Source organism: Hyperolius riggenbachi, chromosome 5 (assembly GCF_040937935.1).
Source record: "Hyperolius riggenbachi isolate aHypRig1 chromosome 5, aHypRig1.pri, whole genome shotgun sequence".
Lineage (NCBI taxonomy): Eukaryota > Metazoa > Chordata > Amphibia > Anura > Hyperoliidae > Hyperolius > Hyperolius riggenbachi.
The window spans coordinates 360,210,496-360,234,317 of NC_090650.1; the positions used below are offsets into that span (position 1 = coordinate 360,210,496).

General features: G+C 43.7%; 1 protein-coding gene across 5 annotated transcripts in view; it reads right to left on the reverse strand.

The window, feature by feature from the left end:
- EYA1 (EYA transcriptional coactivator and phosphatase 1) overlaps positions 1–23,822 on the reverse strand; it is a 185,363-nt gene that overhangs the window by 62,282 nt on the left and 99,259 nt on the right. For all 5 annotated transcript variants that reach the window (XM_068237498.1, XM_068237501.1, XM_068237500.1 and 2 more), the window contains 2 exons: positions 22,779–22,918; positions 21,117–21,200 (listed from right to left, as the gene is read on the reverse strand). In XM_068237498.1, the coding sequence (XP_068093599.1) occupies positions 21,117–21,200; positions 22,779–22,918 (224 nt within the window). The remainder of the gene's footprint in view (positions 1–21,116; positions 21,201–22,778; positions 22,919–23,822) is intronic.

The following is a 23,822-nucleotide window of genomic DNA, read 5'->3' on the forward strand; positions in this document are numbered from 1 at the left end:
TGAGACCTTTGCAAGCTTTTTCATGAACACACACCCAAGCAACAATGTGACTGCTACGAATGACTCAAAGCTGTCATGGACTGTCATCAGTGCCAAGGCCATGCATCGTATACATCACTTATGTTTTGTCAGCCAGAAGATCTTTATTTTATAATGTACAATATAGCAGCTTAGTTGTTGAAGCTGTTTGTTCCATTGACACCTGTGGTCAAGCAGAATAGGAATCCAGCAGGTAGGAAATTTTAGGTGACTGTTATTTTTCTCTGAAATAAGGCTTTTTGAAGGACACTTCCTGCCTATTCTTCCTTTATGAGGTAACTTATGCAGTCATCCAGTTTGTAAGGTCATACACTTATCCTCCTTAAAGATTAATGATAAACTGATCATTGTCAGGAACCGGCCCGCGGCACGTCTGCGTATACGGTTCCCGACTGCGGGTTTGACCAGATCAAGCGGGGAACAGCCTTATTCAAGCTACAGACAAGGCTGGGACCCCTCAAACGCTCCTTACTGCCACCACTAGCCGTTGCTAGACACGTCCACTCAGCTGTCGAGTGCTCAACACGCAATCTGCGTTTTCGTATTTGGGTCAGCTTTGCGCTTAGGCCGAATACGGGAACGCCACGCACGCACACGCACAATTGCAATCTTACACTGTAGTGAAGCAAAACCACTAACAGTTGTTCCGAACGATACTGTTAGCCACTCTGCTGTCGAGCTACTCGCACTGGCGTTTTCGTACGTTGGGTCAGCTGCGCGCTTAAGCCAACGTATGACAAACGCCTCACACACAATGCAATTACAATCTTATACGGTAGTGTCGCTCAATCATACAATCAGGCATGAACTTAGTTACACTTCAGTCTCTTCTAGGCTATGAGTGTTAGTTTAGTACAGCAGAAGTCAAGCTTATTAAATAACGATTTAATATTCCAGGAAAACGTGGAACAATGCAGAAAGGGATATATACAAAAGATTACAAAAAACAAAATAAAAAGTTACAAAATTAAGAGTTTACAAAGGTACACACAAGACAGGTTGCCGAAATAAAAGGGAAAAATAAACGTTACCGCGTTGTTTGAACGTCATTGGCGGGAGCACACCGCTTCAACCAGTAGTCGGGCAGCCCTTAGCGTCCTTGCTATCTACAGAAAGCTACAAGTTGTGAAGGACCTGTGCAGGGTCTTATAGGCCCATTTGGTGCCTGGGGCATTGAATGTTCCATCCCCAAAACTAACGCAATTTCCCCGTTTGTGACATCACAGTCTGCCGATCCACTTGTCACATCTGGGCTAGCTGTGACATGCAAATGTCAGAGCTTTCAACATTCCCTTCCTCTAATTTCCACAGGCAAAAATTGTATCTTGAGAACAACAAGTATCCTGTTTACACTTACAGATTTCAAAGCAATTCCACTTCCAGCCCACTATTCAGACTAAGAGGTAGCCGTCCACCTGTGTGGGCTTCAACCTGGTCGGGTAATTGACTAAGTAAGTGTTTCCTTGCTAGTGGCTAGGTAGACAGTTCCTAATTACTGTCCAGGTTCCTTTGCCTATTAAAGGTGACTGGTCTATTCAATGAAGACAATGGCAGTTCCCTTGATCTCTGCCCTGAATGCAAGTTTAATCTACATACAGATTCACATTATCCAGGTGATACCTTCCAAAAGCCAGACTGGCTGACATACCTACACCTCTGACAAAATATAGAGCAGATAGAAAAATGAAAGAAATATGTTCCTGTTATCCTTACATCATCAGCCTCATAACTAGCTGCTATATTCCTGACAATCATGTTCTGCAAATATGGCCACTGTTTATGTTTGTAGCTCAGATGTTTGTCTTTCTTCCATAACAGTTACAGGGAGCCAGGAGCACATCAAGGGGCGTACCTATGAAAAAGCCACCGGGAGACTTGGGCGCAGGATATAGCTGGTATATGGCTAACCCTGCTCCTGCACTCCCTGCGGTGTTAATTACTATTCTCCCTCCAGACCAGTGTGGAGGATAGGGAAATACGTTAATCACTGTGTGCCGCTATAGCCATAATTCCTATTACGGTCTATGTTGGCGCCGGCTGCGCCCAAATCTCCTGCGCTGGATTGCTAGTGTTCGCATCAAGGAAACTATCTTGTGATATTTGTGCGCATTTGTACCAGGTCTGCCTCAAGCCCCATACTGGTGGATCAACAGAGGTGTGGCCAAGCTAGCCCTCATGTAGGTGTGTGATGGAGATAATAGACTGTAAGCTCCTTAAAATATATGAACTGACACAAATGGCCCTATGCACTCTGTGAAGGAATGTGCAATTTGTCATTCATATAAGTCTGGAGACTATATAACTAACATCATCATGTCAATTTAATGTATGAACATTAGTATTATTGTGTACTTATATACTGTTGACATCTCCCTCTGTACTTAACAGAGTATATAGTTATGTCACTAATCTTCCCCCAGTAGAGCTCACAACCGAATCCCTACAATGCCGTCTTTGCTGAGAATTTAGCATGTGTACAGTGGCCCCCAACCCTCCCCAATGCACAGCTAGAGATCCAGCCTACCGTGTGTCGTCCCTCCACCCCCCCTCCATAGTAACAGAACATGTAATTAGCTTGCAGGTTAGTGACGCGTTTGTAAATCAGTCCTGAACTGTCCTGAATCCAGATCCCTGTGGGTATGTAGTTAGCTTTAGGTATGGACAAACAGATGTTGGTCTGGCTCTCACTTTAACCATTTAACATTTCCTCATTAATTTTTAGATACTATCCCATCTTTGTTCTTACTAGGAAACCCTCTTGGTCACCTCCTCTTCCTTCCACATTCAGGACTTCTCATGAGCATCGCCTCTCCTTTGGAGCACTCTCCCACAGCCAGTCCATCATGCTCCGAGCTTGGAAGCCTTCAACACGTACTCTCAAAACACCTGCTCAGACAAGTCTATAATTTGCTGTATGCAGCATTGGAGGCTCACTGTATCATCCACTAATCCATGTGTCTCCTTCTCTATTATCCCAGACCTACTATCATCTAGACCAGGGGTGCCCACACTTTTTCGGCTCGTGAGCTACTTTAAAATTTGCAGAGGCCAGGAGATCTACCAACTTTTTAAATGCTAAGCACGCCCCCCCCCCCGCCCGCTCCCGCGTAGGTTAGCCATGTATATGTGCCTGCAGCATAGGTTAGCCAGGTATTTGTGCCTGCAGCATAGGTTACGTGCCCTCAGTATAGGTTAGCCAGGTATATGGGCCCTCAGTGTAGGTTAGCCAGGTATATGGGCCCTCAGTGTAGGTTAGCCAGGTATATGGGCCCCTGAGTGTAGGTTAGCCAGGTATATGGGCCCTCAGTGTAGGTTAGCCAGGTATATGGGCCCTCAGTGTAGGTTAGCCAGGTATATGTACCTACAGCATAGGTTAGCCAGGTCCCCTGGACTCCTGGACTGCTCTGGCAGGCAGGCCGCTGGCCAATAAGGATGCAGGGGAGAAGAGGCGGCGAGGAGAGACTCTGGCAGGCCAATAAGGATGCATGAGAGAAGAGTCGGCGAGGAGAGAGGGAGGAGAGAGGCAGCGCGGCCGCTACATCATGGCTGGGGGTGGCACCGGGCACGTTACAAGCATGCACGTTCCATCTGCCCGGCGCCACCCCCAGCCATGACGTAGTGGCCTCTCCTCCCTCTCTCCTCGCCGCCTCTCCTCCCCTGCATCCTTATTGGCCAGCCAGAGTCTCTCCTCGCCGCCTCTTCTGGCCGCAACATTTGCTGGCCGCAACATTTAACGAGACGCGGCCTCTCGCGATCTACCGAGAAGGCGGTCGCGATCTACCGGTAGATCGCGATCGACCTATTGGGCAGCCCTGATCTACACTGTAAGCTCGCAAGGGCAGGGACCTCCTCATAGTGTTTTCTTATTCTGCTGTAATTTATCATATGAACATGTACCAACATTGGTGATATCTCAAACCACACATCAACTTATGCACCAGTATTTGTACTTGTATTGCTGGATGTCCTGATTGTACAAAGTTTTGGACTTCTCATCATGTATCTATGCTCCCCACTATTTGTTTTGCACTATATACAATGCCACGAAAGAGGTTGGTTCTATATAAATAAAATATTATAAATGTACAGTATAATACTATAATAAGAAATTACAATAATAATAATAGAAAGTACATGTGTTGCACAGATTACCAAATTCTTTTTAGAGACCATCTTCCGTAAATACTTTTAACAGAACTAAAATAAATTACATTCAAAGACTAGCACAAACCTGCCTCCATCATTAAAGCTTCAGACTGCTACAACATTTACAGTCCTTCTTCAAATTACTGAAAAGACTTCAAGGGGGGAAAAAAAAAAGAAAGAATAAGAAATGGTGCCATGTGATCACTATATACGTGGAGCCTCAATGTTTGGCCACCTGTCTCCAGCTATCACTACTGTGAACGGGATGTCAGCATATTTCTACCTTCCAAGACCCGGCTAGCAGCAGCTGGCTGGATGCATCAGGATGAGAGCTGGAAAAGTTAGGAAAGCTCACATTTCATACAATAGAAATCATAAACATAGCACAACATAAAAGTGTCCTCGACGGATCAGAGCAGAGCAACACAACACCTCCAAAATAATTGGCTGATACTTTTGCTTCTTAGACATAATTCCTGTGATACATCAGTGATCATTCCGAAAAAAAAAGTATTAGCACAAATCAATATGTGTGTGAGAAAAATTATATATATATATATATATATATATATATTTTTTTTTTTTTTTCCAATACTTTGTATAGTTGTCTATTGATATTTAGAGGCAGATTGTAAGGGTTACATTACCGGTTGATGATCTCAAAAAGCATGCTTTGAGCATAAATAGAAACATTGGGGTTGTGGTAATATTGCTGTGCGCAGGCACTGCACGGCAATATTACCATTAATACCGGCAGCGTGTACCACGCTCATTACGCTATTTGAGAGACCCATGGTACTCAAGTAATGCAAGCATTGTTACAGTAATGGAGTTAACTACTTTGTGTTACTGTAGCCACACACATGAGTACTCGAGTACTGCAGGTCGTGCAAATTAGTGCTGGGCGTAATGGAAAAAACTACGCTTACGGATCATTACGCGTAATTTTACGCTATTACGCTTTACGGAATTACGCTTATGGCGTAGACATTTATCTACGGTTCATGACTGTAATTACGCATAGCCCTTACGCAATTACGCGTAAGAATACCGTAATGCAGGTTGCTACGTTACTGCCTTATGCATAATTTCCTACTAGCAATTATTGCGTAAAGCAATGCTCCCAAGCGGAAAAGTTGACGCATGGATCAATGTTAGGTAGCCGCCGACTTTAAGGGTTAATAGCAAAGCCCCCTTAATTGCTGAGAGCCTCAAATTTGGAGAATATATTAAGGAGATCAGAAGGAATAAGAGGAAACATTTTTTTTCAAAAAAGACCTTATAGTTTTTGAGAAAATCGATGTTAAAGTTTCAAAGGAAAAATATATACATTTAAAAACCCGCCGACTTTAACGGTTAATAGCAAAGCCTGCTTAAAATTTATAATAAAAATTTTATAATAATTTTTTTTTCAAAAAGACCTTATAGTTTTTGAGAAAAACGATTTTTAAGTTTCAAGGGCAAAAATGTCTTTTAAATGCGGAAAATGTCATTTTTTTCAGGTAACAATAGTGTTTTATTTTCATAGATTCCCCCAAGTGGGAAGAGTTTTACTTACTTCGTTCTGAGTGTGGGAAATATAAAAAAAAACGACGTGGGGTCCCCCCTCCCAGACCTCTTTAACCCCTTGTCCCCCATGCAGGCTGGGATAGCCAGAATGTGGAGCACCGGCCGCGTGGGGCTCCGCACTCTGACTATACCAGCCCGCATGGTCCATGGATTGGGGGGTCTCGGAAGGGGAGGGGCAGCCAAGCTTTCCCCTCCCCCTCCGAGCCCTTGTCCAATCCAAGGACAAGAAGCTCTTCTCCGCCTCCGATGGGTGGTGGAGGTGGAGGCCGCGATTTCCTGGGGGGGGGTTCATGGTGGCATCTGGGAGTCCCCCAGATGCCCACCCCCCCTCCCAGGAGAAATGAGTATAGGGGTACTTGTACCTCTTACTCATTTCCTTTAAGAGTGGGGGCCGGTGGGGACTTAGCGTCCAGCACGGACGTGTAAGTGTATGCGGCGGCTGAGCGGCGAGTGACGTCGGGTGCGGCGTAGTTACAATGTAACAAAGTTGTTACATTGTAATAACTTTGTTACATTGTAACTGATAGAACATTTCCGAGGCTATTGCGAGGGATCATTTATTTAAAGGGACAGGTAAGTATTAATGGTTAATTAAGAATATTAAAGGACTTTTTTCGTGGTTATGTTTTTTGTTCAATTAAAATACTTTTTCTAAGTGTTTGTGTGTTTATTTACTTTTAACTCTTAAAGAGAACCCGAGGTGGGTTTGAAGAATATTATCTGCATACAGAGGCTGGATCTGCCTATACAGCCCAGCCTCTGTTGCTATCCCAAACTCCCCTAAGGTCCCCCTGCCCTCTGCAATCCCTCATAAATCACAGCCACGCTGCTGACAAACAGCTTGTCAGAGCTGGCTGTGTTTATCTCTATAGTGTCAGTCTGCTGCTCTCCCCACCTCCTGCAGAACTCCAGTCCCCGCCTGCATCCCTTCCCTCCCTGCTGATTGGAAGGAATGGTCGGGGGCAGGGACCGGAGTTATGCAGGAGGCGGGGGAGCAGCTGAGACTGACACTACAGATGTAAACACAGCCTCACAGCACGGCTGTGATTTATGAGGGATTGCAGAGTGCAGGGGGACCTTAGTGGGGTTTGGGATAGCAACAGAGGCTGGGCTGTATAGGCAGATCCAGCCTCTGTATGCAGATAACATTCTTTAAACACACCTCGGGTTCTCTTTAAAGGAAATGAGTAAGAGGTACAAGTACCCCTATACTCATTTCTCCTGGGAGGGGGGGTAGGCATCTGGGGGACCCCTTTTTAAAGGGGACTCCCAGATGCCACCATGAACCCCCCCCCCAGGAAATCGCAGCCTCCACCTCCACTGCCCATCGGAGGTGGAGAAGAGCCCCTTGTCCTTGGATTGGACAAGGGCTCGGAGGGGGAGGGGAAAGCTTGGCTGCCCCTCCCCTTCCGAGACCCCCCAATCCATGGACCATGCGGGCTGGTATAGTCAGGGTGCGGAGCCCCACGCGGCCGGTGCTCCGCATTCTGGCTATCCCAGCCTGCATGGGGGACAAGGGGTTAAAGAGGTCTGGGAGGGGGGACCCCACGTCGTTTTTTTTTTATATTTCCCACACTCAGAACGAAGTAAGTAAAACTCTTCCCACTTGGGAGAATCTATGAAAATAATACACTATTGTTACCTGTGCAAAAAAAACTGACATTTTCCGCATTTAAAAGACATTTTTGCCCTTGAAACTTAAAAATCGATTTTCTCAAAAACTATAAGGTCTTTTTGAAAAAATGTTTTTCCTCTTATTCCCACTGATCCCCTTAATATACCCTGGGAATTTGGTGTTCCTAAATTTTAAGCAGGCTTTGCTATTAACCATTAAAATCGGCGGGTTTTTAAATGTATATATTTTTCCTTTGAAACTTTAACATTGATTTTCTCAAAAACTATAAGGTCTTTTTGAAAAAAAAATTTCCCTCTTATTCCTTCTGATCTCCTTAATATATTCTCCAAATTTGAGGCTCTTAACACTTAAGGGGGCTTTGCTATTAACCCTTAAAGTCGGCGGCTTTTTTATATTATACGGGAGCGTAATATTACGTGATTACGGCAGACTGTGTAATTTCAATAGGAGTTTACTGTCTTACGCGTAATTTGTTACGCGTAATAACGTAAACAATGGTCTACGCGTAATTAATTACGTGTAATACCGTAACCTTACACGTAACGCTTACGTACGGTGCATTTGTAGTGAATTACGATGCGTAATTACGCTAATGCATAATTTCGGCCCAGCACTGGTGCAAATAGCGTAACTTACGGTAACCCGTGAGGACTGTGAATATCAATTATTAGTACTATCAGTTAATTAATATCAATTAATATCTTTAAGTTGTGTGAGGACATTAAAGTGCTTGGTCGAAACACAAGAAAGAGGAGTACCAAAACCATATGGACCAAAAACTCTAAAAGCACAAGAAAAAGTGCTATCACACATCAAAAACTTAAAGTGATCAATTGTTACTACTACTATAGACTACAACTATAAATTATCTGTTTGTATTAAGCTCCAACAACATATAAGTATGGAAATATAATGGTATATATAAGATGTTAAGTAAAGAAACAAAAAGCGTAAATTAACAAGTTAGCGTTTCATAAATAAAATATACAAGTGTGTGGAGAACAGTGGAGAACAGCTGGAGGCTAAATATATTTGTAAATAGATTCTCCGGGCAGTAATTTATGTATGTACTAAGCATCTTGTTTATATAGTAAGCTTATAGCCTGATACACGTATTCAAGGACTGTTAGACATGCAGGCATTATCTGACAGTCCTAGGGTTACCACAGCTGACAAGTACCAGTCACTGAGCTATGAGCAAGTAAAGACATGGACAGATTTGTTGGTAACTTTCCATGAATAACGATGATTTGTGACATGGCTTGAACTGACAAAATTGGCATCCATGGTTGCTTAGAATGTTTTTTTCTTTCATACAATATTTAACAAAATAACAAAAATGAATATGACATGAAAAAAATAATTAGAGGGCCCTTATCCTAATATTTTGTTGGACAACCTTTGGATACAAATATTGCAAATAGAAGATTCCAGTAGCTCCTAATGAAAAGTTTATCAGATTGCATGTATTTTCCAAAATTCCAAAGTGATTAGGTAAGAATCAAGTCAGGACTCATAGATGGCATCCTCAGAATAGCCCAATGGTGTGATCTCAGATATTTTTGGGTGCTTTTACAATAGTTATGTGTTTCAATTCGAAAACCTACAGCTTTAATAAATATGAGCAGAATAATAGTTGCATTGTAAATAGAACATAGTAAAAGTTTTGGCACAGAGAAGGAAAACTTGGTGTGACACATGACCCAAGATGCGCTGGACCCACAGCCTGTACTGTAGTAAATCCAGACTAACTAAAATCTAACTAAAAAAATAGATACAGTGTGATAATGTAAAGAGGCTGCTAATAGCATTATACAGTGTACAAATAGCAGGCTAAGGCCCCGTTCACATCACAGAACGCAGGCGCGTTCCGTTCAGAACACAACGCACAGGAACGCACGTCATGTGCGTCTCTGTGCGTTGCGTGGCTGATCCCATTCACTGAAAGTGAATGGGACAGCCGCGCGTTTTGTTAGGAAGCGCGTGCAGCATGCGTTGCCAGACCGCACAGGTCCGGAACACATGCAGTGTGAACATCAGACAGTGTAGTCTATGCACTGTCTGATGTTGTGCGTGTCGGCCTCCCGCACGCGTTCCCGAAATGCGGACGGGAACGCGTGCAATGTGAACGGGGCCTTAATCAGGAATGATGACAACTTTTATTGCTCCCTCACACAAATGTTATGACATGTAGCCATCACATTCAAAGATCGTTTTGGGGCCACCAAGGTCCCCTTTGTCAAAGCAAAGGCATGTACATGTTAATCTTCGATCCTCTTGATGCAGTTGCCCTGCACCAGCAACCACTCTCATGCCGGGCATACACGGCTCGGTTTTTTATTATCAATCGAACCGCCGATGACTCGATTGATAATATCCAACAGGTCCGATTGACTGCCGGATCAATTCCCCGTCCGTTACCGGGAATCGATCCGGACGGCTGCGGGGATGCGCGGGGACGCGGCGGGAGTCGATCCGGCGGCTAATCGAGCTGCCGGATCGCATCGTGTATTCCCATTATTACACAGGTGTGAGATTCTTTCGATTAGGGCCTGTTTCCACTACACACAGATTGGATGCAGAATGGCTGTAGAATGGATGCAGAAAACTGACTCCAATTAATGCCTATGGGAAAATCTGCATCAGAAAAATCGCATTTAGTAGAAACAGGTCCATAGGCTTTCATTGGAGTCAGTTTTTCTGCATCCATTCTGCATCCAATCTGCGTGTAGTGGAAATAGGCCCTTAGCCTTTATGCCCCATACTTACGGGCAACATTTGTGGCCTGTCGCTAGCACACGGGAGCGTGTGCACAACAGGCCGGCGACAGCTCGTCGCCAGGTCCCTCCGCATACACACGGTGGAGGGACCTGGCAACTGATGCGGCGGAAGCTGTCGCTGTTGATCCTCCCCCCGCCGGAAGTGCAAGGTATTCCCTGCTTGTTGCTGTCGCTAGTCCGCATACTCATGCGGACTACCGACAGTTGCGGCGGAGTTGCGCCAATCGCCTGGTGACATCAGCGACGAGCGACGGTTCGGGGTGCGCGCCCGTGCAACGCCTTATACTCACGGGTAGAGATGAGCCGAAATTTTCGAAATTTCGAACTGCTTTTATTACGAATGCGAAATTTAACATTACGACCCAAATTCGTAATTTCGTAATTAATTTTCAAATCGTAATTTACAATTTCGTAATCGAAATTTCACTCCCGTAATGACGAATTTCGTGTCTCCAACCGAAATTTTACTGTTTCAGGTTTGTAAGTGTTTCTATCACTCTAGATGCCTAAAATGAATAGCACAGCCAGCCTCCTCCTCCTCCTCCTCCTCCTCCTCCTCCTCCTCCTCCTCCTCCTCCTCCTCCTCCTCCTCCTCCTCCTCCTCCTCCTCCTCCTCCTCCTCCTCCCTCCTCTCTCTCTCTCTCTCTCTCTCTCTCTCTCTCTCTCTCTCTCTCTCTCTCTCTCTCTCTCTCTCTCATTTGTAGTATTTCAAAACCATACTCACATTCATGACATGTCCAGGGATCAAACCCAGGCCAACCACATGGAAGACAGCTATGCTCACCACCATACCACCAAACACACACTAAATAGACTGCTAACCTAAATCTTACTTGTAGACAGTCATATGAGACACATGCTGGGTGCAGGGCTTTGTGATTGGACCATGGACCATGCGATAGAGTGAGGTGCAAAAATGAAATCATGCCTAGCAGAGGATGGTTTCACAATGCTAAATGCTAGGCTGGCTGTGGTGCAATTGGTTAGTGCGTCTGGCTGGTAACAGCAAGGTTACAGGTTCGATTCCATCCAGGCATGTCTTTTCCTTTTGCGTTCAACAGTTGTCCAAACAGAGCCAACAGAGCCCCAGATAGCCATGTAGAGTTAGGTCACAGCTAGCCTGGCTGTGGTGCAATTGGTTAGTGTGTCTGGCTGGTAACAGCAAGGTTACAGGTTCGATTCCATCCAGGCATGTCTTTTCCTTTTGAGTTCAACAGTTGTCCAAACACCGAGCACAAAGTTTTGCATGCGTAAAGTTTTACGCACGCAAAATACCCCATGGGGTTCAATGGCGCAGCGCGCGCACGCAAAAGGAAAAGACATGCCTGGATGGAATCAAACCTTGCTGTTACCAGCCAGACACACTAACCAATTGCACCACAGCCAGGCTAGCTGTGACCTAACTCTACATGGCTATCTGGGGCTCTGTTGGCTCTGTTTGGACAACTGTTGAACGCAAAAGGAAAAGACATGCCTGGATGGAATCGAACCTGTAACCTTGCTGTTACCAGCCAGACGCACTAACCAATTGCACCACAGCCAGGCTAGCTGTGACCTAACTCTACATGGCTATCTGGGGCTCTGTTGGCTCTGTTTGGACAACTGTTGAACGCAAAAGGAAAAGACATGCCTGGATGGAATCGAACCTGTAACCTTGCTGTTACCAGCCAGACGCACTAACCAATTGCACCACAGCCAGGCTAGCAGTGACCTAACTCTACATGGCTATCTGGGGCTCTGTTGACTCTGTTTGGACAACTGTTGAACGCAAAAGGAAAAGACATGCCTGGATGGAATCGAACCTGTAACCTTGCTGTTACTAGCCAGACGCACTAACCAATTGCACCACAGCCAGGCTAGCTGTGACCTAACTCTACATGGCTATCTGGGGCTCTGTTGGCTCTGTTTGGACAACTGTTGAACGCAAAAGGAAAAGACATGCCTGGATGGAATTGAACCTGTAACCTTGCTGTTACCAGCCAGACACACTAACCAATTGCACCACAGCCAGCCTAGCATTTAGCACTGTGAAACCATCCTCTGCTAGGCATGATTTCATTTTTGCACCTCACTCTATCGCATGGTCCAATCACAAAGCCCTGCACCCAGCATGTGTCTCATATGACTGTCTACAAGTAAGATTTAGGTTAGCAGTCTATTTAGTGTGTGTTTGGTGGTATGGTGGTGAGCATAGCTGTCTTCCATGTGGTTGGCCTGGGTTTGATCCCTGGACATGTCATGAATGTGAGTATGGTTTTGAAATACTACAGATCTCTGGAGAGAGAGAGAGAGAGAGAGAGAGAGAGAGAGAGAGAGAGAGAGAGAGAGAGAGAGAGAGAGAGAGAGAGAGAGAGAGAGAGAGAGAGAGAGAGAGAGAGAGAGAGAGAGAGAGAGAGAGAGAGAGAGAGAGAGGAGGAGGAGGAGGAGGAGGAGGAGGAGGCTGGCTGGCTGGCTGGCTGGCTGGCTGGCTGGCTGGCTGGCTGGCTGGCTGGCTGGCTGGCTGGCTGGCTGGCTGGCTGGCTGGCTGGCTGGCTGGCTGGCTGGCTGGCTGGCTGGCTGGCTGGCTGGCTGGCTGGCTGTGCTATTCATTTTAGGCATCTAGAGTGATAGAAACACTTACAAACCTGAAACAGTAAAATTTCGGTTGGAGACACGAAATTCGTCATTACGGGAGTGAAATTTCGATTACGAAGGCATCTAGAGGAATAGAAACCTTTGCAAACTTTAAAATACTAAATTTCGTAATCGTAATTACGAAAATTTGCGTAATTTGCGAAAATTACGAAATTTCGATTACTGCTAAAATCGTAATTGTAGTAATTTCGCGAAATTTCGGAAATTCGTAATTAGGTCATTACGCTCATCCCTACTCACGGGCGACCTGTCGCCGCAACATGCACGCGCCGCGTGTTGCGGCGACAATTGTAGCCCGTGAGTATGGGCCATTACAGCTAAAGCCCAAGATCGGATCTCTCATGAGGCAAGGTAAAACATTTGCATCGGGCGGCAGAGATTACAGGGGCAGAATTTTTGTACTGAGTAGGAAGATAATGAGACTCAGACTCACAGCCAGCCAGTGTGCTATTGTGTTGAGCTGCAGCATGTCATGTGAGAACATTAATTGAAGCAGAGTAAATTGTCGGGTGCTGTGCGATCATTCCAAATCGGGTGGGGGGTGCATACTCACAAGTTTGCCTCAGGCAGCAAAAAGTCTAGAACCGGCCCGGCTAAAGCCTCATACACAGGCTAAGATATGTCGGTAAGAGATCCAGCCTGCTGCTTGTCCTAGCACAGGTCAACACTATTGTTTCTCCTCCTTCACGCATCGTTCCCACACAACCTGCCATAGTACAACAATGTGTCACTAGCTTAAAGAGGATTCAGCCCAGAACTGACGCCCAAGGGATCAAGTCCCGATCTTTGAGAGTGACAGAAATTTAAAGTGGGTACTTACTACTTAGGACCAATATCACAATTGTTGTAGAGTAAAATTAGCTATAAATTGCTTTTTTCCTATTTTGCTGTCACTTACAGTAGTTAGTAGAAATCTGATAGAACTGACAGTTGACTTGTCCATCTCTTCATGGGGGATTCTCAGTATTCAATTTAGTTTTTACAAAAGCACTCCCTGGAAAGAATCTAGGCAAAGATGCAGCCCCACCACCTGTTTGCACACTATTCTGACAGTTGGACTGAGCAACTGACGTTCACTAAGTGCTTTTGAAAATAAAGAAAATCCTGAGAATCCCCCATGAGATGAACTAGTCCAAATCTTTTCAGTTACGTCAGGTTTCTACCGTTAGTGACAACAAGCAGTAGGAAGTAAGCCGGCACCATCCAGGATACATGTTATGCTCTTTTATTGAAGCAATGCATTACAGCAAATAAATGTGCATTGCTTCAATAAAAGAGCATAAAATATATCCTGGATGGTGCCGGCTTGCTTCCTACTGCTTATTGATCGGTCTGGAGTGCTGCTGGATCCAAGCCTAGGCACATCCCTTACTTGCAACAAGAGGTGAGCTTCACACTAATTATTTATTCATTTATTTAAGTATTTATATAGCGCCGACATATTACACAGTGCTGTACAGAGTATATTGTCTTGTCACTAACTGTCCCTCAGAGGGGCTCACAATTTAGTCCTTACTATAGTCATATGTATGTATCGTGTAGTGCATGTATGGTCTAGGGACAATTTTTTTGTGGGGAAGCCAATCAACTTGTGTATGTTTTTGGAATGTGGGAGGAAACCAGTGTGCCCGGAGTAAACCCATGCAGACACGGGGAGAACATACAAAATCCTTGCAGAAGTTGGCCTGGCTGGGATTCGAACCGAGGACCCAGCGCTTGCAAGGTGAGAGCTCTAACCACTATGCCACCGTGCTGCCCCAAAAACTATTGTTTCTACAACAACAACATCATAAGAGAAAAGTACATGCGACGGCACACAACGGCGAAGTCAAGAAGTCAAGCGATTGCGGTACTTTGCAAGGAGTCATCAAGGATCTTAAAGATCTGATCCGCCGTGATGGTCGCTATCACTGCACGTTGCTAAACGTCATTTGTATGATTGCGTGCCTGTATCCACGTCGCAAGATCATGGAAACGATTGCTCGTCACTCAAAAAATCACCAGTCGGCGCAATAATTGACAGGAAAATCATGTGGTGTGTATGGGTCTTAAGGCAACTGACAGACTACAGGGGACTGAAGCCCCTACAAGAAGCCCCAGGTAAGTAAAAAAATCCTCTTGTCCTTTCCATCTCTGGTTTACTTTAAAACTTACCTCTTCAAATGCCTGATTATGATAGCGACAATTTAAGAGACCACAGAAAGAACAGGATCTGACTTGGAGAGAATGCATATTGAGCTGGTGGTGGTACACCTGGTTCATTCTCATGAAATAATATAAAGCCATTACAGGAGGAGAAATGTTCAATAACAGATTACAAGGAAGAGAAAGGGGTATTGAATTGTTTTATGCATCATGGAGTCCTTTAACAGTTTGAAGAAAGCGCAAAGAAAAACTTTATAAAGACAAATTGGTTCCATAGGGCCAGTTCACACTATTGTGCTAAAAACAACAGCTCAAAACAAGCCAGTACTTCTCCAAGTGCCATTTGTGTTGTGTTGGTGATAAGGTATCCCTGGAGAGATGACTGTCACCACATTCTGTGCTCAGTGCAGCCAATGTACTGTGAGCCCTGGTTTTACAGTGCTCTGCTGAATGCACTGAAGTAATAATGCTGAGCTGTTAACACTGACGTTCCAATTCTTGGATGCAGTCAGGAGTTTGAAGCACTTTTCTTGAGTTTTTGAATACTAAAGAAAATGCAAAGGGCTGAACAGCTTCAAAATGACTTAGACTGAAACAAACAGACACCAAGGAGAATTAGATCTTCACTCTTAAACTGTAATTGTAGCGAGGTTGTATTGAAGAGATATGTTTTCCCCATTTTCATACCTCTTTGAAGCACTTTTGAGGCACTGCAAATCATGAGGCTTTGTAATGAATGTTAAATGAATAGATGTTGCTGTTATTCTAATGTACTTTAATAGTCTACACTATAGGAGGTGCCAAAGGGATAGACCAAATCAAAAAATGTTATAAACACCAGTCCATTCTGTCTTGCAGTATTATGCATATTGCATACAGTATTAAAGCGATCTTAGCAGCTCATGGTTTCAAATAGCTGAAAGGGCTACCAGGTTTGAGAAGTTAACCTCCCCTGCTCCCTTTTCACTGCCATTATCCAGGGTTGGTGTTAAGTTCATCAGGTGTGACTTATTTGTTTGAAGCACAGTGCTGCTCCTCCTTCACTCCCCCTGATGCTGAATGAATGAATGAGTTTGATCTCAGGCACTGGGCAATTAGGTCTAATTAGAAGAGTCCTTATCTGCATTCCATTTTCTGCTGCTTGTGGACAGTTTGCAGACTGAGGAAGTAGAGGAAGTAGAAGATGAGCTAAAATGAATTTTTTTTTTTTATTGAGACACACTTTTAGCATGCATTTTAATGTACTGCTGTTGAGCTGCCCTGGGAGTTAAAAATGATGCTTGGTTCCCTTTAACAACTTGAGGACCGCGGTGTTAAACCCCCTAGTGACCAGGCCATTTTTAATTTCGCCATCTAACAGTCTCCTAGCGGCGATCGCCGCTGGGAGACTGAAGGCGGAGAAGAGATCCACCTTCCAAGCAGGAGATGCACGCGCTCTCCTGCTAGCCCCATAGAAGGCTGTTCACGCCAATCTTCGTGGAGCGGTCCTGGGGCTGCCACACTGCTCACGCCAATTGCCGTGGAGCAGTCGGCAACAGGTTAAGGTATGTACACACGTACTAATATTGTCACTTGCAATGAAGACTTCATCTTTTAGACAACTGTTTGGGGTGAGTGCTTTACAGATGCATTGCAAACCTACAAATGAAGTGGATAATTAGGCACCAAGAGGCGAGGCAAGGAAGGAAACAATGCAGATGGGCATTGTTTAGACGTCACTGTCTCCTGGCTTTGGACAACATTGGGGGACACCTGTACTCATACTAGCTTCTCGGCCACAAGAATTAGAATAGTTGAAATCTATGCCCGGGCAGGGATAAGTGGCACAAACAGGGCCTAGATTTCAACTAGTGCAGCCCAGAAGCAGTTAAAGTACACATTTCACATACGAATGCAAACAAGACAATACAATAGGAAATAAACAAACAAAAAATGAAGACCGCTACAAAATAAAACAAATAAATAGATCAGACTCTCATACAATCCAGACACAAGTTATTGGATTGGACTAATCACCCAATGTATTTCTGAAGCAAAGATGCAAAGTTCCTATCAATTGACTCTTGATAAACATGTCTCCAAATAACAAGTTAGAATCTTACTACCATGCTTTGCAATATGAACTGGCCATGGCAACTACAAATACAGCTAAAGTCTAGAAATTGCTATCTCCCATCTAGTGCCGCTGCACAGCAGTAGCAATTACCTCTAATGTGAAGATTGCAGAAGCATTAGGTAAAATAAGTACTGTCTAATGAGATAAGAAGAGAATCACCTTCCATCTCCGCCCTCCTTTCACTAAAAGCACACATTATTATAACTAGGCTAATTGACCTTTTGTCCTGTTCATTCCACAGCCCCAGGCGATTGTTCTCAAAGAAAGAATACAGAGTCATGTCCTGTCTGAAATGCACAGACATTGCCCATTACAAATCAACTCCAACATCAAAATTAGAAGCCTGTATATAAGCCGTGCTGTCTTTAATTATGTCAACCCTGAGCTCCAACTGAATGCACAGAGAGTTGAAGGACAGAAACTGCCACTATTAACTCTTTATATCATTTTGGGCTTTGTTTTATTATTATGGAAAACACAAGCTTGCCTTCTTAAAACAGTAGTATTTGCAATTATTCAGGTTGGAGTGAGTTCTGAGATATCTCCCACGATGCATCACTGCTGAATATGCAAATCATCCTTTGTTGTCCCTGTAAGCTAAACCTCTAGAACCGCTTGTTAAAATTGATATAAGGGACGCTCATTTGGATTTTGCTTAATTGAAATTTCAGCAAGCATTTCTGATCGTAAATCGTCATCTTGGAGCACAGTAATTTTAGCCCAATTACAGAACTTGGAAGCAATGGACCAATCAGAGAATGCAAAGTCAACTCAGAAGTATTTGGCCAATCAGAATGCAAAAAATAACCAAGAAAAAACTACTCGGCAATTGGAATTCAGAAATCAGAAAACAGAAATACGCAGAATTGGTGATCTGCATTGGCGGAAATCAGAGTTTCTGCGGGAACGAAAATTGGAGTTTCCGACCATCCCTAATTTATATACCGTTGACATGCTTTGCAGCATTTTACAGACTTCTCACTTAACTGTCCCTCAGAGGGGCTCACAATCTAATCTCTGCCATAGTCATATGTCCATCATAGTCTAGGGGCAAGTATTATTATTATTATTTATTGTATTTATAAAGCGCCAACATAATACGCAGCGCTGAACATTAATTTAGGTTACAGACAATATTTAGGGGTGACATACAGCAATATGACAATACAGGAATAATAGAAAACCAGATCACACAGCACAGTATGAGTACAAGGTAATGCTTAGTCAGTCACTGGATTGAGCATGGAGATTAGGCAAGTTAGGTTCACTCAGATGCATAGCATGGGTGCACAGTAATGGAGGTGCATGATCAGGTAGGACACAAAAGGAGGAGGACCCTGCCCAAAGGCTTACAATCTAGAGGGAGGGCTTACAATCTAGAGTATTCAGAGAGAACGTACAAACTCAGTGCAGATAGTGCTCTGGCTGGGATTTGAACCAGGGACCCATAGGCAGTGAAGGAAGTGCGAATGCAGAAGCAGGTGGACACTAGTGGTGGTGGCCGGATAGGTGAGATATTTTAATGCATGGGTTTGGGGGAGGGGGCAGGCATAGAACACTGGCAGAAGCTTTTTTTCCCCCTCCGGGTGACCCCTACAACTTGTTCATACAGAAAGAGCCACTGACTTCTGAGCAATGCTCAGTAGTATGCAACAAACAACATAGAAGAAGGAATACTGATTCACCCCATGAAATATTTGGGAAGTGCTCATCCAGGTCAGCAAAACCTATGCAACGGGGAAAAGAGAGAGTGGTCCACGCATATGAAAAGACTTCTTTATTACTGGACATATCCAGGATCCACATGACTCACACAGCTCAGTAACATCTCTAACCCTGCTGACTATGATACCTTGTTGTGAGGCAAATCCCCATTAACCTCCCTGGCGGTTAAATTTTTTTGCCAAATAGGCAAAAATCCTTTTTTTTTTTAATTTTTTTTTGTTTCATGTAAAGCTACCAGAGTGGTAGCTACATAAAACACCACTAGAGGGCGCATGTGTCCCTCTAATGCGATCGTCGCCGGCATCAATAGCAAACAGGGGAACGCGTATATAACGCGCTCCCCTGTTTGGCTTCTCCTGTCTCCATGACCACGATCAGAATGACGTCATGGACGTCAGCCGACGTCCTGACGTCAGACGCCTCCGATCCAGCCCATAGCGCTGCCCGGAACTCATTGGTCCGGGCAGCGTAGGGCTCAGGCGGGGGGGGGCCTCTTCTGCCGCTGCGTGCGGGCGATCGCCGCAGAGCGGCGGCAATCAAGCTGTGCGCGCGGCTAGCAAAGTGCTAGCTGCGTACAAAGCACTTTAAATGGCGCAAATTGCCCCACCAGGGGCTGAGATATCCTCCTGCGCGGCATAGCCCGAGCTCAGCTCGGGCTTACCGCCAGGAAGGTTAAATATAACTTGATGAGCTGGTGAGAGGGTGACATGCATTTAACAAACCAAAATACAGACAGTCCCCTACTTACTAATGGCTCGAGTTACAATGTTTCATACATACAAAGTTGTCTCCATGTACAAAATGTACTGTACTGTTTTTGCTATTACGTATTTTTGATGTTACAAGTTACAGTATTGCATAAACTGTTGTAAGTAGTTAAAAATAAATGAAAAGCACATTGAAAACAATAAAAAACAATTGTATATATTATATGACCAAATCCAGAGTTGTCCGAAAGTAAAGCATTTATCCACATTTCACTATAAATAACACATTACTTGACTAACAAATTAATTCAAATTACAAACAACCTCCCAGAACGGAACCTCTTTGTAAGTAGGGAACCACCTGTACTGCTGCTGAGTAGATTTTATTATTTTTATTGGTGAAGAAGTATCATTTACTATGTTATTGAGCCTTTAATATCTCGCATTTAAAGTTTTGACTATAGCTAAGCAGCTACAAGGTCAAGCAGGACTCAAGTGTCCCCCAGCAACACTACTGTATGTGAAGAACATAAACTGAGCACGTGTATTTACCTTTTAAAGAGGGGGGGTATGTGGCCAGATGTTGCTGGCATTTCTCTTCTCAAGAAGGAAGGAGGTGGTAGAGATTAGGAGACTGAGGAAAGTGGAAATAATTGATCAGATTGGCTTTTTAAATCTGTCTTATTTATCATCCTCCCAATAACCCATTAGCTATCTGATGGACACATACGATTATAAGATCTGGCTGCATCATTAAGGCCAGACTGGGTAATTGTTGTGATGTCATCCACATGAGCCTGGCCACACACAGATGCCATGCCATCTGCTCTGATTCAGCAGCTTAAAGTATTGATTGGGTGAGTATTGGTCATTTCCAGTGTGTACACAGGCACAATGACTGTCGCTGTTAGCGATCTTTGCAGTAAGGGTTTGTGACATAAGTATTATATAGATCTAGTATTCAGCTATAGCAGAGTGGTGTGTACTGTTCAATGAAAAGGGTAGGAGTGACGAGAGGGAAGTTCATGAGTAATCAGCTTTCAGGAGGTGGGATAAGTATTAAAATATTGCACTTGTTCATTGCTCTCATTTAGTAATTATGTCTGTAATCTGATATGACGCAGGTGAGAGTCGCAAACCTTTGTCACCTGATCATTTACACCATTTTAAAATCTAGTCTAGGTTTGCTGGAATGCTTATATTCTTAGTTTTCTCCAACCTTAGTAAATTAATCCTGAAGCACTGAACACAGGCTAGTGCAGGCATGGGCAAACTTGGCCCTCCAGCTGTTAAGGAACTACAAGTCCCACAATGCATTGAAGGAGTCTGACAGCCACAGTCATGGCTCATAAAGGCAAATGCATTGTGGGACTTGTAGTTCCGTAACAGCTGGAGGGTCGAGTTTGCCCATGCCTGGGCTAGTGTGAAAATGACTCATTCAGTATCAGCTAAAAAGAGAACCCTAATTATAAGCATTCATTGTCTGTATGCTGTATACACCTTTAAAGAAAGAATCTCAAATTTGGTTGAGCAGAATCTTTAAAACAAACAGCAGCAACTCAGTAGAAAAACTGCAAACCTGAACTGTACAACTTATATTCACGTAAATGAGAACTCACCCGGCCATATCTGTTTGCATAGGATCCCGTCAGTAGTGAGTGGAAAACAATGATAGTCTCATCCAAATCCCAAATGAAGACTCTCTGCCAATGTGAAATAAGAATGTATATTAGAAATAAAATCATGGTGGCAATCTCGAGTCATGTAAGGAATTTTGGCTGAATTTTGATTGAGGTTTTTAAAAAAATTGCATCCAAACTTCTATGATACACATAATTGCATTTTCAAAAACATGACAATTAAAATGTTTAAGTTTTCTTTGGTTTACAGTCAATTACAAATTAAACAAAATAAACATTAAAAAAATTCAGATACAAATTATTTGAAGTTAATATTATTAAGCCCGTCTGTAAGGTAATAAAAATGATCATATAAAACTAGAGGTAGAATAAGGGTATGGGAATGGGTAATGCAGTGTTTACAAAAATTAATATTAGACTAGGATCAATATAAGTACTTTTTTTTAACAGATTATGCAGATCACTGGACCTAAACTCTTGCACAAGAGACAAGGAGAAATTCACCCTGTGTGTATTTACAGACAACAGCCTGTCTAATTCCATCTTATCTGCAAGTAAACAGCACATGTAAATAAAGCCTGTCAGTTCTGTCTGAACTCTGCCAACTCTGCTGAGTTCTGAGCGAATATGTAAACACAGGAGGTTAATCCTTTCTGTGCTCCCAGAAAACCAGGAAGTAACCACACTGCAGGATCTATGTAGAAGTTCTGTAAGTTGTAAAGAAGAAATGTTTTTCCTTAAAGGTTATCATGCCCTTGCTTATCTTTTAGAGCAGAGAGGAAGTTCTGAGTTCAGGTCCGCTTTAAAGAGACTCTGAAGTCTCCTAAAATTCAGCTTTTTATTGCAAAAACCTCTGTAACATTATTGCCCTAACTAAAACTCTGCATCCCCGCGGCTGAACTCTAACTAAATCCCCCCAAACTCCCAGGGGCACATTGCAGGGAGCGCTTCCTCTCACGGAAGCGCTCCCTGCAATGTGCCCCTGGGAGTTTGGGGGGATTTAGTTAGAGTTCAGCCGCGGGGATGCAGAGTTTTAGTTAGGGCAATAATGTTACAGAGGTTTTTGCAATAAAAAGCTGAATTTTAGGAGCTTTTGGCTGCAGCTCTGCCTCTACATGCGTCCATCAGCGCGTATCTCCGCCTCCGCCCATCCCTCTTAGTCTTCCTTCACTGAGAGGGGCGGGAGAGAGGCGGAGATATGCGTGGATTGACACGCATGGAGGCAGAGCTGCAGCTGAAAGCTATGCCTCCCGGGGCAGCAAAATCCACGACCAAGAAAGTCGTGGATTTCATGAGGGGAGTTTGGGTGGAACAATAATGTTACAGAGGTTTTTGCAATAAAAAGCTGCATTTTAGGAGACTTCAGTGTTTCTTTAAGGGCAACACTGATCTAATGTGTGTGTAAAGATTTAGACAGATAGTCTTGCTTCTTATGAAGATTGAAGAATATAGGAAGCCAAGCCACATGAAAGATGTTGCACTATAGAGGTATACATTTTAAATGCAACTTTTAAATAATTACAAAATACTAGTTTTTTTTTTTACTTCCACATAGAAATGTATTGAAATGTAAGCGGGACTTGGTGAATCCTGTTGGGAAAGCACTTATTTGTTTTGGGCTCAGGTTACCCAATGACATACCTCAAGGTCAGAGTCTGGAGGTGGGGAGGGATTATTATTTCTTCTTCCTCGTCCTCGTGATTTTCCATCTGACGCACGCCGCAATCGATCAGATTCTGAATCTTTAATAGGCGTTGATGGACTATGGATTGTGCTGTATTCTGGACAAAAAAAGGGTAGAAAAACAGGTCTGTAATGTGCTGTAAGTTATTATCTTTCTACAATCACACAAAGGATTTTCTTAAAAATAGAAATAAAAATGTAATAATATATATTAATGTAAAAAATATTCTATATATAGACACACATAATACACACACACACGCACGCACGCGCATGCACGCACGTGCACACACAGATACACATGCATGCACGCGCGCACACACACACAGATACACACGCATGCACGCGCACACACACACAGATACACACGCACGCACACACACACATGCACGCACGCAAGCGCATACACACATACACACGCATGCACGCACACACGCACACACACGCACGCACACACACACGCACACACGCACACACGCACACACACACACACACACACACACACACACACACACACGCGCGCACACATGCATGCACACGCACACACACTCATGCACACTCATGCACACACGCACACACACGCACACATGCACGCACACACACGCACACACACGCACACACACACACACATATATATTCACTGCTTCATTCCCTTTGCCACGCAACAAGTAGCATACTTCTTTGAGCAAAAACAAACCCCAGAAAAACAATCAAATACTTTAAACATAAATCAGCCCAGTGATGAAATATTGAGAACAGCAAAACTCGATGTGCAACACTGAAACAAATCCATAAAACTGTCTTGGATATTTTTTAATGGTCAGAGAAACAATAACTTTTTATTTCAGCGTACACAGATGTATTCTGCATACACTGGTGTGAAGCAATTTCCTACATTACTCTATCAAAGTATAACACAACTGTACATTGGCCTGGATTAAAAAAACTCATCTAATTAGATATTGTGCTTTATCTTCATGTTCATTTTGTAACTGTAATATA